Source organism: Sycon ciliatum, chromosome 4 (genome assembly GCF_964019385.1).
Source record: "Sycon ciliatum chromosome 4, ocSycCili1.1, whole genome shotgun sequence".
Classification (NCBI taxonomy): Eukaryota; Metazoa; Porifera; class Calcarea; order Leucosolenida; family Sycettidae; genus Sycon; species Sycon ciliatum.
Genome location: NC_088646.1, coordinates 27,603,904 through 27,620,880, shown reverse-complemented (window position 1 = coordinate 27,620,880; position 16,977 = coordinate 27,603,904). Strand labels below are relative to the sequence as shown.

At 47.2% G+C, this 16,977-nt stretch overlaps 2 protein-coding genes across 2 annotated transcripts; one reads left to right on the top strand and one right to left on the bottom strand.

Moving 5' to 3' along the window:
* Positions 1 to 322: 322 nt before the first annotated feature.
* Positions 323 to 2,449, bottom strand: LOC135815408 (NADPH azoreductase-like). The gene is made up of 2 exons (XM_065328701.1): positions 2,163 to 2,449; positions 323 to 1,205 (listed from the first exon to the last, which is right to left on the bottom strand). The coding sequence occupies exons 1-2, from the start codon at positions 2,290 to 2,292 to the stop codon at positions 736 to 738; spliced, it is 600 nt and encodes a 199-aa protein (XP_065184773.1). The 5' UTR covers positions 2,293 to 2,449; the 3' UTR covers positions 323 to 735.
* Positions 2,450 to 2,608: 159 nt separating this feature from the next.
* On the top strand, positions 2,609 to 15,915 carry LOC135815406 (methylcrotonoyl-CoA carboxylase beta chain, mitochondrial-like). Its single transcript, XM_065328698.1, has 14 exons — positions 2,609 to 3,581; positions 4,595 to 4,666; positions 4,969 to 5,088; positions 5,885 to 5,943; positions 6,809 to 6,924; positions 7,254 to 7,330; positions 7,726 to 7,817; positions 8,220 to 8,277; positions 9,503 to 9,655; positions 10,407 to 10,463; positions 10,638 to 10,715; positions 11,783 to 11,844; positions 12,088 to 12,169; positions 15,362 to 15,915. Exons 1-14 carry the CDS (start codon positions 3,027 to 3,029, stop codon positions 15,443 to 15,445), a joined length of 1,665 nt encoding a protein of 554 aa, XP_065184770.1. The 5' UTR covers positions 2,609 to 3,026; the 3' UTR covers positions 15,446 to 15,915.
* The last annotated feature ends 1,062 nt before the right edge of the window (positions 15,916 to 16,977 follow it).

The following is a 16,977-nucleotide window of genomic DNA, read 5'->3' as shown; positions in this document are numbered from 1 at the left end:
GCTCAGTTTCGCTCTACCCGCGCTTCCAGCCTGCAACGCGTGCCCTACCCCCTCCCCGGGCCCGGGATCAGGGTCAAAGCACCGGGATTTCGGATTTCAGGTGCTACGGCCACTGGATGGGATACTATACTTGAATACAAGTGTAGTACTTGACGGGGGAGAATCTATCCCCCCCCCCCCCCCCCCAGTAAAAGCGGAGATGTGGCCATGTAGATCCAGGACCACTTGAGTTACGGGCTAATTTATATATCGGAGCCAAAGCCAGCTTATGTGTGTACGTGACTATAGTTGTCCATCACAAGTTCACAATGCACCGTCTTGGTTGATTATGACTCATGAGGTTCAACAGCACAACTGCCTGTAAAATGTGATCTGCTACCACCCAAAGGAAGTCTAAGTTCAAATTTTGAAGGAATAGCAAACATCAACATAGCGAAGCAGTGCCATGCGGCAATGTTATAAACTATCACATTCCGCCGCACACGTCTGGCGTGCCCGCTTATTACCGGCCTCTCCCAGAAACAAACTCCCGTAGTTACCCACATACTGAAAGTCTTACCCTAGTCTGCACAGAGCATGGTACGGATGTGAACTCAGCTTGCCTAACATAATAATTATTATGCAGCTATTGGTTGCTATGGTTTCTGGAGTGTGATATACCGGTATGTAAAACTGTCTGGTCCCTTCCTACTGCTGTACTGCACAGCAATCGGCTGAGATATAGAACTTGACTGATTAGGTGGGCTTGCCGGCGGTCTGTCGGTGATTGCGCATGGCGTGCGCGTGCCAGTCTAGGTCCTTGATGAGCTTCTCGGCGCCGGATTCCATGTGGCTGTCGATCGGCGACCCGTCCTCGCCCAGCGCCTGGTGCACGCGCGGTATGCCGAAGATGTTGGACACGCTCAGGCAGCCGAGCTCGCCCAGGAAGCACCGCAGCTGCATGGCGGCGCGCATGCCGCCGTAGATGCCCGGCGAGTAGCACACAATACCGCTGGGCTTGTACGCGTAGCAGCTGCCGCCAAAGTAGTCCATCATGTTGGCCAGCGCCGGCGGTATGCTGTGATTGTACTCGCCCGACACCACTATGTAGGCGTCGGCGGCGCGCACCTGCTGCTCCATCTCGGCGAGAACGGCCGGCTTCTCCTCGCCTTCGCGGTAGAAGAACGCGGCCTTCTCCAGCAGCGGCAGCTTCTTGTCGGCCGGATCTGAGAAAAGACGCACAGGGCAAGAGGTGCAGAGCAGAGCAGCCGGACTCGGCCCGGGACCAGCATTGCCGGTGGAATCCATCTACTAACTACTGTCTGGCCCAGCAAATCTCAAAGTATAGTAAAGCCTGTCAAGGCGACCACTCTGATAAGGCAACCATCTGCCTCAGAGGACCACTGCATGATTGTACAGATTAGACATTACAGTTTCCGTTCTTTTTCTGCAAAAATCCAGCCTACACCGCATTCTTAAAAATTGGTAAAATTCTAGCCCGGCCGTTCTTCGGCGCCCGACAGTACTGTAGTACCTGGAGATGGGTTGCGCATGGTGGTGCAACAATACATTTCTGATCAAAAGGTAGCCACGTGCATTACTCATACATGAACATTCTCTATTTGACAATGTGATTACTTATAGTTATACCGTAAAGTACCGTTGATCCCCCCCCCCCCCCCCCCACGTCGCTTCCCAGCTTGTTTTTCATGGGGGGGGATTCGATCAAGGCTGTTTGGTGCAGTGTCGTTGTACGACAATGCGGTGTTGTATCTTTCAGACGCAAACAGGTGAGAAAGGTCAAACTCGACGTACACATTCACACAGACTCTCACCCGAATGTTTGTTTGCGCACTAGAAAGTAGTACGAGGTTGGCTGTATGCGTATGGACATGAGTACAGAAAGACGCATAATTTCTCTACCGTATAATTCTGAAGTCGCTTCAGAGACAGAAAATCGAGGGGGGGGGGGCGGGAATTAGAGTGGGGGCGGATCAACGGTACTTTACGGTACTATAGTATAGGCTAGCGCACCTGTCACGTACCCTGCCCCGGCCCGGGTTTACCCCTTTCCCTCACTTGAAATAATGAATGACAATCAGAGTTTCCTGCATGCCGGAGCGGAAGCTAGCAGCAGCATAATCATCACGTCGTGCACGCAGCAGCAGTGAATGCGGCCTCACCGAAAAGGGTAGCATCGTGACCCGTTTTCTCCAGCTGAGCCATGACGAACCGGGCCACACGGAGGCCGAGGCGATTCTCCTTGACGGTGCCGAGAAACACAACAACCTTGAGCGGCGTAGAGGCGGCCATGCTTACAGTATGATAAAACTGAGTGTTGTGTTGACAACTAAAGAAATACTGCTAGCTCCACGATGGTCCAATGGATCGCACTGAGCTGTGGTGCTACCTTTTATACTTTTTACAAACTAATACTGTAATAGTACTTGTGAATCGCGATTGGCTCTTCATATCATCGATCGACAAGTACTACTAGTAATAGTATGCTAAATACTGGATCAAACTCCAAGTCAACTCGACGCCGAAGGGAGAATCTTCCAGAACTGCACGCGATCTTATCGCTGTGTACAGACAGTAGAAGCCTCGAAGCAGCAGCAGCTACACGCGTGATGACTTGTGTGACACCAAGCTTGCAAGACTCGACTATCCACGGCCACCGGTTTTCAAACCAGTTTGGAGAAGCCAAGGCGGCCGTGCACACGCGAGCTACCCTCGTGCGTAAAGCAAAAACTCGTACAGTCGTACAAGCATTTTTTGGAGCGTCGATAAATTAAATTTTATTTGAAGACTGCTTTACAAGATCCTTTCGGTCTATTTTGACCTTCTAATCTGCACGGGGAGTGCAACTATGTACATGTATTTACAATCCTCTTGTGATTGGAGAGGGTCACTTTGAGACTGCTGGTGTATCACGTTTTCCAAAACTGTGTTTCAAAGGCCTTTACACCTGTGTGACTGCTCTGGAGGACAGTCTAAAATCACAACATCTCAAATAACTGTCATTTTCACCGCCCGTACCCACAGCCATGTTCTCTGCAGCCAGGAAATCGCCCGTTCCGTGTGTTCAATGTGCTGGTCGTTGCTTACGCTTCCCCAGGCGCAGCCGAGATGGGATACGTTTTGCATCTACATTTCCTCGAATCTCCTCAGCCCTGGACACACCCCCACCGTTGTCAAGCCAACAGCAAACACTGCTGGATAGCCTGCACAGTGCACGGAGCGTAGCGTTTGCCGGTGGTGGAGCAACAGCAATACACCGACACACCGAAATCAACAAGAAAGTGCTACCAAGAGAACGCTTGCGTATGCTGCTCGATCCAGACTCGCCGTTCCTCGAACTGTCCATCACGGCCGGTCACGAGTTAGAGTATGGCAGTGTGCCTTGTGGCGGGTCAATCTCCGTTATCGGCCGTGTCTCTGGGACGCTGTGCTTGCTGTCTGTAACCGAGGCGACCGTGAAAGGCGGTTCCGTCTACCCAATCAGCTTGCAAAAGCAGTTGCGAGTGCAGCAGATAGCTCTGAAGAACAGGATACCAATCGTCTATCTGACTGACTCTGCCGGCGCCTTCCTGCCGTTACAGGTATTAGAGTGTGTGTGTGTGTGCATGTGCAAGCTGTACGTGCTATCCGGGAGGGAGGGGGGGGGGGGAGGGGGAGGGCTGGGGCTGACATGTAGCAAGAACAGCATCTCAGTTGCTTCTCTGGCCTGTGCCGCAGTCACTAGACCCTACCCTTTGCCAGGGCATTGTTGAAATTGTGGATGCCGGTGCCTATGTGCACTTATGTTCCCATGGGCATGTACACACACACAGAATTCAGGTGCATGCACAACTACCGTAAAATTCCGTAAATAAGCCCACCCTAAATAACGCCATGTCCGATAATAAGCCCAGTTTTAGGCGGTGTACACTTCAAGTTCGTTTTAGCGCCCATGCCCGAAATAAGCCTAGGGCGTAAAGTGGACAAGTGGTTTACCTATCAAATCTGTAATTTATCGCTACATTCTTGGTTACGACCAAATTTCCAGCTCTGGTTTGATGTACCTGTACCGCGCTCAGTGTGAATGGTGGTTCACTGAAACTAGTGGGTTGCTGATAGATTGATCTTCTGCAGATTGCGTCCGAAATAACGCCCATGCCCTAAAATAAGCCCATGCCCAAAAAAACGCCCGGTTTTTGACGCTCTGCAAAGTATACGCCCGGGGCTTATTAACAGAATTTTACGGTACCACTGCAATGAGCAGTACATCAAACAGCATCTACTAAGAATGCATGTGCAGCTGCACATTCACATGCTGAATCTCATTGGACACGTTTACCGTCGAACCATCGCCTATGCTTACCGTGGCTCTGCTTGGGTCAAGGCCACCTCATCCGGTATGGGATGACGCCCAACGAATGCACCACGACCGGCATAGGATAATGTGGTGATCGTTGACCAAAAAATGGGACTCTGAACTGTGACTCCTGTATACTGCCTTGCGAATCTGTCAAAATGCGGGAGATATTTAGCTTTAGTTCTCCTGTACACGTACAGGAAGTAAGTTCAGTGGTGCTTTTGTTGCCTTTTGTTTGTTTTCATCACTTGGTGACAGAGTCAGATCTTTGTACCTGGCGGTGCTACGTTTTACAACCAGGCATTGCTATCCTCGAAGGGAATTCCCCAGGTATGTTTGGTACATTGTGTGACGATTATTGGTATGTCTAGCCTTTTCTCACTGCTGTGGACTGAACAGCCATCTGTATTGAGCAATATGGAATTATTGTGATAATACGGTACGGGTGCTGTGTTGACTTCACTACCATCACCGTTGCGCTCTGTGGCCGACCACATGCACTTCCCACAACAGCAACAAGAGGTTCGTTGGGAGTATTGAAATATTACAAGTACTTAGAATGCTGCTGCCTAAAGGTGCTGTATTTTAAATGTGCTTCTTGTCTGCTCTTTTTACTTTATATTTTACCTCAGTTGGTAGTCGTCTGCGGGCACTGTACGGCAGGTGCTGCATATATCCCGAGCATGGCTGATGAGGCGATCATTATCAAAGGCATTGGTGCAGTGTTTCTTGCTGGACCACCCCTGCTAAAGGTAAGCGGTGGTGTATTCACTGTATTGTCTGCCTACTACTTTGCTGACCATATGGAAGGACTTTTTCACCTGGCTTCGATTCTTTTATGCTGTTTAGTTTGGCATTCCTTTGCTTAGTTTAGCCGGAACGTAGCCTGTGAGGGGCACAGGGGGCATGTTAATCCCTAAGAACTCTCGACCTTCATTCAGCTTGTGCATGTTTGGGCCATGTGGCCTAGGGATCGCAATTCTGAATTATTCAGTGGCTTGTGTGAAGCCAGAATCGAGTGCCGGTGTGCAAGATTTGTTTTTGCTTGTAGCTAGCTGTAGCTCTAGTTGTGTACATGCACACTGCAACTGATAGAGCTACTTCAAGAATAGTACGCGACTGTGCAGTAAGCCTAAGTATACAGGCCAGCAGAGTACCCACTGTACTTACTGCCAGCAGATGTTGGTCATGTGACTCATGTTTGCAGAGTTAAGACTACTAGCACCAGTACTATACGGCAGTAATGGCACAGCAGATTCTGCACGTACAGTAAGCACTGTCTAAGACCCCCGCTCAAGGGACCTTCATGTGATCTCTGTTACCAGGTGGTCTCCTTATCCAGGGTCGTTTGATTGGAAACAGCAGCCATTAGTCCTCGTTGCAGTGGTCTTTTGGCCAAGTTTTGGGGCAGGTGGTCGCCTTATCCGAGTGGTCACATTGACAGGTTTTACTGTAGTAGAGTAGGACAGGTGTTGCCGTTACCTGTACCCACCGTCCTTGGCGACATCACCCATTTCTTTGTGCGTGCGTGCCCTTCTACCGTCACAGGCAGCAACTGGAGAGATAGTGGGCACTGAAGAACTTGGCGGTGCAGACGTCCATTGCAGGTACAGTATGACCTTGTTCACGAGTGTCATCAGTAGTGTATTTCCCTGGTTATAGGTCGTATGACTCATATCCTATTAGAAGTCCCCCCGTTTTCAGGTCTTTGTTGCATATTTTCATTGGAGTACATGCGATAACTCCCGTCACTAATAAGTCAGACTTGATTGTATGTCGAAGTCCCTTCTGCTTTGGATTTTTTGTTTTCAAAGTACGACTTCTATTCATGGAAATGCAGTAGCTCTGTGCATAACCACCTTTCGTACAATCCTCTCGGGATGATTTTGAGTCATCTTCAGAGGATAACTGCGGACAGCCAAGGACCAGGTTAGTGAGAAAGGCCTACAGGGTGTAATCGCTGTGTGCCTGGTCAACTACAGCTACTTTTTAAAGTCACTGTCCATTCAACTACGGTTGCTTTTTTAAATGTCAAGTCACCGTCTTCCGTAGCCTGTTCTTCCTCTTCTTTTCTACGCCATGGATGCACCACTTCTTCTGCTTGGACTACAGCAACAGCAACAGCAACAGCAACCTGAAAATAAAATAATCATTTCAAAACTGTTGCAGTTGAAAATTAAAAGAGTCCGGGAATAGATAAATGTACCGCTTAACATACCACGAACCACACAAACGTTGGATCGCATTTGAAATGAGTTTTCGTATATTTTGTTCGGCATCTGGTTCATGGTTTGGAAAGCGGTACTTTTATCTATTCCCAAACTCTTTTAACAACTGCAACAGTTTCGAAATGATGCTTATAAGAGGCATGATCGTAGTATACTTTTAGCTTTTAGTGAAGCTGAGAGAAGACAAGCCTGGTTGCAAGAGCTGCTTTCAGAACATGTGGTTTCTCTATTGTGTTGTGTTAAGGCTGAGCGGTGGAACTGATCACTATGTTGAAACGGAAGAAGAGGCTTACAGTATCGCACGCCAGTCCGTAGTGGCATTTAACTGCCTTCCAAGTCCACATCCACAAGCTGGTTCAGGTACTATCCTTGCACTAGTACAAGTATAATTTGCGTGAGAGTCAATCAGAAGGAATGCCGCCACCGTCAAAGACCAATGTGTAGATGTATGATGTAGGCCCTAAAGTGGTGGGAGGCGACTGGGGTTTCAGTCCGCTTTGTTGCAGGTTCCGAATTTGGATAGCAAGTTAATGGGTTTATTGCTGTAGCAAATTTTCTTTATCTGTGTGGAGTCTGTGGACCCAACTTTCCGAACCGTAACACATTGAGGTTGGCGTGTGATGTGGACATTTGTTGTCTATATGACTACGGTTTCTTGCTGTGTAACTGTTACTTGCGCGTGTGCATAGGTTCTGAACCATGTGCGCCGGCAGCTTCACTATCATCGTACATGCCTGTGGAAGGCGGTCCAGTCAATATGTCCCAGGTTAGAAATCCTAGAACTATGCTCCCGAGCGCCCGCGGGCTGCAGCAAGGATATTCCTTGCAAGCCTGTCCATAGAAGAGTAATGCTGGTAAAAACACGCCTGCCTGCACAACGCTCTCTAAGCCGCAAAGTTCTGGCAAAGAGTGCTTCTTCTCTTTGTTGTGTGAGCAGGCGTGTTTTTACCGCCACTTCGCCAGGCTTCAGGTGTGTTTTACCACCATTTTTCTACTATTATATTATGACGGCGCATTGTAGTCTTCCCATCTTTCTAGTACTGGCAGTGGCAAGCATGTTCATGCTGGCCAATACGGAGTGCATGTAAGAATGGGTCTGGAGTATGCATGCGTGTCTCAGTCTGCCTTCTCCTTGCTGGATTTGGTGTTGGCATTGGTTAGATCCTTGCTGGAGTGTTGGATGGAAGTCGACTACGCAAGTTCAAAGCATTGTATGGACCAACGTTGATCACTGGATTCGGCCATATCGCTGGGTATGTGGGATACTGCATACTTCAAGTACTGTACGAGTTGAATCTCCAACAGAGCACAAAGTTGAACGTTTTAACGAGGAAAAAAATCGTTACCTCAAGAAACGCTACTAGTGTGCTGTTCCTTCTCTCCTCTGTACATGTACTAGAGAAATATAAGACAGGAGTGTTATGGCAGGGTCGTTAAACTTTGTGCCAGCTAAGAGGGGAAAATGTGCAGAGCATTAAACTGTAGTTAGACTCATCACACTTTCAACTCTAACAGTATACTCAGTACCTGCCCACCTGCCCACCTGCATGAAGGAAGCTGCCCACCACTAGTGCATGGTTGTGTAGGGTCTGAAAGTTTGATTGGTGTTGTAGAGAAAAAAAAGCCCATTGTTCTGGTCCTCCCTTGGTCTGCAGGCGGCTGGTTGGAGTTCTTGCTAACAATGGCCCGATGTCATCTGATGCAGCGTTGAAGGTGAGTGCATAGAACGCCGTCAGTGGATTCCCTGTTTAGTAGAGGGAGCTCAGTGCTGCTGATTGTCCCTGCGCGAGCGTGGCTTATACTTTCTTCATGTGTAGCGACCAAGTGCGTGGAAAATGCTCGATGGAGGTAGTCTCAAGCTGAAAGCTTCATACATGTACATGTACCGTAAAATCCCGCCAGTGCGCCCCTACCTCCTCGACACTTCGTTGGGGAGTGGCGGATGGACGAGTCCTACTTGCCGCATTCAGTACTACATGAAAAAGTACTCACCCTACGAAAACTGTTCGTGGATCTCGTACACCGACCAAAAGGCAAGAGCCAGGAGTCGTACAGACCAGTCAAAACACTCAGGGTTTGTGCAGCGATCCCTGGTCAAGAGGGTGGGCACTGTTGCGTACATTTCCAACGGGGTCAAGCACGCGTCTGCAGTACAGTACGGCATCACAGAGTCATACGAGGATACAATCAATCACTTCCCTGACAAGAAGTCGGGGAGGGGCAGATGGGAGAGACGCGGCGCTCTGGCGGGATTTTACGGTACTAGTATTCGGTAGCACACTGCAGATTACATGAACACTGCATAATGCCAGCGTGTGGCTGACTACCCTATCAAGTATCTCTCATACAACACGAAAAAAAGTCTATCAAAACAGGCCAAGTACAGTGTGTATTATTGTTAAAGGGGTCATCCATAAATACAGTCAACTTTGCGTATAACGACACTCGGCCGGGCATCAGAAAAGTGTCCTTATTCCCGAAGTTTCATCATATGTATACAGGTAGACTGGACTTTGCTCTGGGCATGGAAAGCCTGTCGTTATTCGCGAATGGTCGTTATATCCGCAGTCGTTATTAGCGAAGTTGACTGTATAGATATTTATTTAGAAACGAAAACTAGTCGTTAAGGGGGGGGGGGGGGTTGAGCGCCTGTTCGTTTCTCGAAAAATATCGATGTACATTTTGCATGCATGAGCATGTCCAGAAAAAAGACCAAAAATATCGATACTATGTACCATTTGTATGTGTTCGTTTCTCAGGGAGGGGGGGGGGGGGGGAGGGTTGAAGAGAAACGACTAGTTTTCGTTTCTAAATATCGGTATTTACGGAAGGCCCCTAAGTGGTGGCCAGTCACCACATAACCGCGAGTTCAAACCGAGTCCCTGTAGGATTTATTCTTGAATTTGAATATTCTCTTATCTGTTCCATTTTGCTGCAGGGTGCACATTTTGCACAGATTTGCTCGACGCGTGGCATTCCAATGGTATTCCTGCAGCACACGGAACAGGCGGTTGGCTCAGCATCGCACGACACTGACAGAGATTGGATGCGTGCCATAGCCAAGCTTGTCTCAATTGTGTCCTGCGCAAAGGTGAGATGCTGTTGCTGCTCAGGCTGCCCGTGTACTTCCTTGTGGCTGCTTTATTATCACAAAATCTAACGAATGGGTCAAGCCCGCTCGAAGTCCACACTTTGTTTGTAGCACACAAGAGGGATGAACCTTGCTCCGGAGAACACAGAAGACTTTCCTGACAGCTTTCAAATGCACTGGGCACTAATAAATAGTTTCAGTTGAGTCAAAGGACCTTTGGAAACGTGCAGTTACCTTCTCCTACAGTAGAGTCGAGCGATGAAGAACGTGGAGCCCAAGAACGTCCAGCCTGAAGTACTAAGAACGCCACAGCCTAAAGCTAAGAACGGCGGTGTTGATTTTCTGGCAGCTTGTGGGATACATATGATCCAGTACGCACTGTTTCTAAGAACGTGCTACAAGAACGCAGCCAGATTGCTGAAAAAATAAGAACGTCCCAGGCTAACCCCTTGGAAACAACATTCTTGGGCGCGCGACTCTACTGTATTGAGGTTAGGCAACAAATGTGCACTGTACGCACACTGCCAGTGTGCTGCTATGATGGCTGTCTCTTTTGTGTGCGCTGACACCAGAAGTATGTCGCATCACGACTTTGATGCGAAGGCAGCTCCCATTCGGGACATGCGAGCAACTGAATTTTTCATGCTGGAATCAGTGATCCTGCAGTGAGAAAATATGACATGTTCACGTGCTCCACTTTAGTACTTCGAAGTAGTTTCTATTTGAACCGCTTTTGCCTTTGTTGCTGCAGGTTGCGAAGATCTGTGTCATCATTGGTGACAGTTGTGGAATGGTCGGATCAGCCATGGTAAGAGTAGCCATATGAACAGCTGCCACTCAAATTGAGAATCCGCTTGATCCTCTCTCTCTCTCTCTCTCTCTCTCTCTCTCTCTCATTGTCAATTTCTGCCCTCTCTCTCTCTCTCATTGTTGATTTGTTCAGACTCTTTTCTGTCCAAATGTACACATGTTCTCAATCTAGTGTGGGCCCGGCTTGGATGCTGACTTTGTCTTTTCCTGGCCGTCAGCGCGCATAGCTGCAATGGACGCTGAAGGAGGCGTAAGTGGTCTCTGTTAATATTCGCCTTGTTCATGTTCGACACAGGTTGCATGTCTTCAATTATTTCCCTTTACATGTTGCTATCTCGCATGTGACAGTGTTGCTCTGGTACGACCGGTACCGTAAAGTACCGTTGATCCGCCCCCACTCTAATTCCCGCCCCCCCCCCTCGATTTTCTGTCTCTGAAGCGACTTCAGAATTATACGGTAGAGAAATTATGCGTCTTTCTGTACTCATGTCCATATGCATACAGCCAACCTCGTACTACTTTCTAGTGCGCAAACAAACATTCGGGTGAGAGTCTGTGTGAATGTGTACGTCGAGTTTGACCTTTCTCACCTGTTTGCGTCTGAAAGATACAACACCGCATTGTCGTACAACGACACTGCACCAAACAGCCTTGATCGAATTTCCCCCCCCCCCCAATGAAAAACAAGCTGGGAAGCGACTTGGCGTGGGGGGGGGGGGGGGGGGGGGCGGATCAACGGTACTTTACGGTATTAGCAAGAGTACATAAACCAGAGTGTGCAACTGTGCATATCAGATCTGAAACAGCGCAGTTCGTGCACTACGTCACCCTGATGAGGTCAGCCAAGCCGCGACTTGTGTACAGCTCAAATTTACGTGTTACATAGCCCGGAAATCAGCAAAGTTTGCTTGATTTTAGACGTCATGTTTCAGGATTTCGGTGTTTTTATGGGACTGTGTACATCCACCGACAAGTAAATTCACCAGGCTATCCGTATCGAAAAACTGAAATCAGGACAGTCAAACTCAGTGACCTGCACCGCCGTGACTGGTTACGCAACTTTTCACCGTACCTGTGGCTTACCATGCCGTCAGAAAGGACGTACTGCACGAATTACGCTCCCACCGGAACCATCCCGAGTTGCACACTCTGGTTTATGTACTCTTGGTATTAGTAGTTGCTTGCAGATGTCTATTGCGTTCTTCAACTGCGTGACCCGGATACTACTTGTAGTATTGCTTTCTTTCAATGCTGATATTATTGGCATTGTGTTTGTTTCCTCATCTTACGACAACTCGCACACACATACACACACAGTACACAACTACAGATGAAGGGGAAATCCGCTCCCCATGCCAGCAGGCAGAGCTATTCTCAAGGTTAGACTGAGTAAAAAGATACATAGATCTGATGTCAATCATGAATTTACGAGCGACACATTTTAGTCTGTGAGTGCACTGCAGTTACATGGCCTCGGTCTGAATTTGAAATCCTTAAAACAAACGAACAAGATACCTGGACCCCACTTTGTTACCGCATTTGTTGCTACGCTGTATTGCTATTAGTAGAATAGGAGAATTTGTTGCTGAAGACATGCACAATGGTATTGTATGATGATGCAGGTGTGGAGATAAAGCTTCAGCGATTCATTGCTCAGCCCGACTACTAGATGATGGTATAATTACTCCAGAGGAAACAAGAGAGGTAAGCTGCATATACTTCTGGTGGTGCAGTTCATCAACCACGTACAATATGCATTATTTTTTAAACAATAGTGAGGTTCTGCCACACGGTAAAACGTGCCAAAGTATGTATGGAAACTTCGCCGCGGTACGGGATTTAGTTTGTTACGGATTTTTTCATACCGTTTTCCGTGTGAAGCGCGCTTCACACGGACTGGACTCCGTGTGAAAAGTGAGCGTACAGAGTACATGTGGCGGGGTGTTCGTGCATGCTTCGAGCATGCTACGTACAGCAGAACCGGTGCAACGTACGAAAATTCCGTGTCAAACTTCACTGCAGTTGACACGGAGTTTGGTACGTAGTTCCGTGTAGCAGAACCTCTCTAGTAACACAGCAGTGCATAAACCGGAGTGTGTAACTAGTAACAGAAGCAGGTGGTCACAGCATAATTTGCAGTCTACGCACGTAAGGGCCTGGTCAGACTGCGGCAAATTTTGGTTGCCTGACGAAAAAAGAACAGCGTCCAGAATTACAGTCCATTTCAAAACTATAGACGCGTAGTGTTTTGCAAAATTCGATGGGATTTATTTAAATATTTTTAGTTTTTCTCCAGATTCCGTCTCTGCATCGCTTCACAATTCTGGCTATATACTTTGTTTTAGCTACAATTGAAGTTTATTTTTAGGCCAGGTTTTCCAGTTTTACATGTAATTTCTGCTTTGAAGGGTTTGTTTCGGATTTTTGCTCCTGCTGAGACAGTGCTGCGCCCAGACCATCGCGGGTGCATTTTTGTACGGGTCCTGGTAGCCTCGTGGTTTCGATCCGTGATTTCCAGTACAAGTGTGGGGCATTCGAATCCCATCACGCCTCCTGCCTTTTTTTCTCTTCTTTTCTGCATGTTTTGGATCTTGTTGGGTGAAATACAGTAGAGATGATAATTATATTTTCTCTTTTTGATTTGATTTGAGCCTCCCTGTTCCCTTCGCCTGACACAACGAGTGACAGTGGTTTCACTCATGCCAGTTGCAAGGTGAGTTCGACGACGAGGATTTCGGATACTCAAGCGTCAATCAAAATCCAGCTCTTGTTCGAAGAAACAATGAACACGACTAATCATATCTTTCTCGGCATCACTGAGATTCTTACGGGCCTTGGAAGCCATTACAGTCAGGCACTCAGAAAATGCAAACAAGAAGAAGATTCATTTGAGACTTTCCTCACACCTTTTCATTTGCGACTTTGCGTGTTTTGCATCTTTTGTATTTCCCACGGCGATGAAGAAAAACCTGAAAAACACATCTGAAAACCAGAAAACACTCATGCAAAACTCACGGCTGTCGTGCGCTACAGTACGTACGGCTCGTACGTATGAGTTCACGCGTCTATAGTTTTGAAATGGACTGTAGACTCGCGATCACACTACACATGTGGGGGAGAATGAAAATTCAAACTTCATTTCGAGCGTCAAGTGGTAATCTCCACGAACGACGTCAAATTCCTTCACCTTGGGGATCGCCAACACCTTCAGTGCAATCCTTGCAACCATCCTTATGAGTTTTGTTGTTGTCCGTGGCCAATTAGCTCCTCGATATCGAGATGAAAAAATCAGTTAATATCAGCGTAAATGGCGTATCAGCGTCAAACTCCTGTTTGGAGCGGAAAAGCGTGGTCCGTTCTTGCTTTTTTTTTTGGAGCGTCAACTCTCGCTTTTGCCGCTCTGGCGGCAAGTTACTAAGAAGATTCGGATTATAATCCCAGGATTCTTTCGATTTTGCCGCAGTCTGACCAGGCCCTAAGGGGCCGGTCACACTGAGGGAAAATTTGAAAATAATTCGTGGTTACCATGGATAGTTGCCGCTGAGCGGGAGATTTGAGAGATTTAATCCACTCGATGAAAATCAGCTCGAGACCTCGCTTTTCCGCCGAAGATTATAATCATCCGCGGCTTCCACTGGATTTCTTTGAGTTTCCTCGTTTTTTATTGCGTTCTGAAGTGGAGCGATACTCTAGAGGCTGTACTGATGTAGCTCTGGCCCAGGAGCGGGGTTGAAGACAGCCAGAAGCGAATGGTGACAAAAAAATTGCTCGCGTGGGTGAGATTATTTTCATTGTGCGTATGCAGTGTGGCCGTGATGAAAAGCAGAAAAAATTATTCCCGGTTTATACCGTATTACCGTGCATATAAAGCCATGGCGTTATAGGTGAAACATCGCTGTTTTGGACCAAAGTTTTGGAGAAAATAGCCTCGGTTTTAACGCCATGGCGCTAAAAGTGAGAGATGCGTACATTCCAAAAAATCGACTATGAACTTCGAGTACTCGTACAGGGCCGTTGCACGTTCATGTTGAGCATCCACGTACTTTCAATTTTCCCTGAAAACTACAAATTGTGAACCTATTGTGTACAAGGTGGCATGCAAACTTGTGTGAAGGTGCGGTGGCCGTATGGCATGTGACAGTGGGGATGGGTACATGCAGAGAGGATCACCGCTACTGTAGGTTCACTGAAAGAATTGAACTCACCTTTAACGCCAGATGCAACTTCCTCCACATTGAATTTTGTTCATTTATAACGCCATGGCTTTATAAGTGAGGGTGGCCTTGTATTCGGATATAACGCCATGGCTTTATATGCGCGGAAATACGGTAATTTGAGGATTGTTCCCTCAATGTGACAGGTCTAAGACAGGTCCATAGCGAAAAAAAGAGTAAAAAATCCGTGGCAAAACCTTGTGTCACGGGCTGTTACTATGCCAAGCTGCCGTCACAGATCGCACCTGTCTACAAGTGTAGTATCATGTCTATGATCATCCAAGACTCATATAAATGGTCTGAATTGAGAGGAAAACGAGGGGTTATAGTTGCAGCCTAGGCCATTGTTAGTTTTCACTTGCACACCGTGGAAGTGGCACGCATGCTGCTGAACACACACAGTACAACTACAGCAATGTAATGGAAACGGGCCTACAACTACAAGCGCGCCAGCTTTGCACCTTGGGTTTGATTTCACCTTGTGCTACAGCCTACTACAGTTTACATATCCTAGCCTGTTCGTTTTCAGTGCCTGACAGTACTGTAACCATACAGTGTGTGTTGTACATGTACCAATGTTGCAAGGCACATCATACTGCAGAGCCCCTACTGGGCCCTAGCACTGCAAGCATTTTTGGCCCAAGTACGTATGTGTGTGCACTGTGTAATTACAATTGTGCAGGTACTTCGCCAGAGCTTGGAAGCATGTATGGAGTATAGGAGCACACAAGCACCTAAGCCAGACACCGGTGTCATCAGAATGTGAATGCTGACGGAGACTGTGACGAAGAGTATCTCTCACGTGTCCTACCCAATGACCACTACGAATATCTCATACATATGGGTCCCCAGTACCCCCCCCCCCCCCCCCCCAAAACACAAATGTACACTACAAAACACTTGAACTGTCATACAGACATTGCCGTCTGTCAACTTATCAATATGATTCTAGTTTGGCGTGCACTGCAACCGACTGCAGTAGCTTCTGTTTGCTCTTTTAATTCTAGGTTATGGTTGCCCGTTACTGGTCTAACATAGGTTTTACATTATAAATTTTGATTGATTTTACTACTGTGAAGTACTTCAAGTTAGCTTCTTCTGAAATAGCTATCCTAAAATAACAAGTATCACTGTGTACATACACTATGCAATCTTAATATTAGTTATTACCTTTTATCCTATATTTCGTATCCTTTTCTATGTCCTGATATAGCGTTGAATGGAGATTGCAGATCACTTCAATAAAGCAGGTGAATGTGCCTGGTCTTGAGAATATGTAGCCAATCACTGCCCACTGCCCAAGGGTATTCTTGCTGGCTTGCAATGACATCCAAGGTATACAAACAACACCAGGATCTGTACAACTCTCTCTCTCTCTCTTGACCGAAAAGCAGTGGGCAGTGATTGGAAAAAAAATCAAAGGGAAACATCTTGTTTTATGCAAACTGGCCAGGCCATAACACCATGACGAATCGTACTGCTATGACTTAACCGTTGGTCTCAAGCTCACGTACTCGAAGCTGACACACTCGCTGTATATTACTACAGGTACATCAAACAACGAGTTTACGATGGCAAATGTTCGCGGAGCACTGTGTCCACACACACACTTTCAAAGTTCGATTTCCCTATGGTTAACATTCGCATTGCGCTATTCCCGCGAAATTAGTGAACACCAGGCAGTTTACAGTATATCCACAATGACTTGCACAGGCCAGCGATAATGGTGCCATCCGTTTACTTCTGATAGAGTGTTTACAGTCATCTAGCGATGGGGGGTTGTCTAGCACAAGCTGGAATGGTTATTAACACATATAAACCCCTCTCTACTCTTCTGCTTTCCTGTATGCCCTTGCAAATGTTTGCCCACTGTCAACCCACCACCAAAAATTAACTTGCACTTTTGCTCACAAATTTAAACTAGCTCTACATCCTCCTCATCTTAGCGTGTACAACTGGTTCCGAACCACAGATGGCCCCCAGACAAGATACTCTGTTGCCCTTCCCTTGGCTAAATTGTCCTCCCTTATACACTCTCCACTCTTTGTTGCCTACTCTGCTTGGCTTGCGCTGCCCGCTACTACGCGCAATGCCAGTACCCTGGACGCATTTAAATCTGCTCACTAGATTCACCATCACCTGTCCCTCCCTTGCTTCTCCGTCTTGACCATTACTTTTCTTCTCTAATTATTCTATTCACCATGGTTGGTTAACACCCACATCTCCCGTACTGGCTGATTTTCTTTTCATGCTATGAGGTGTTGTCTATAATGATAATAATAATAATAATAAACCGGT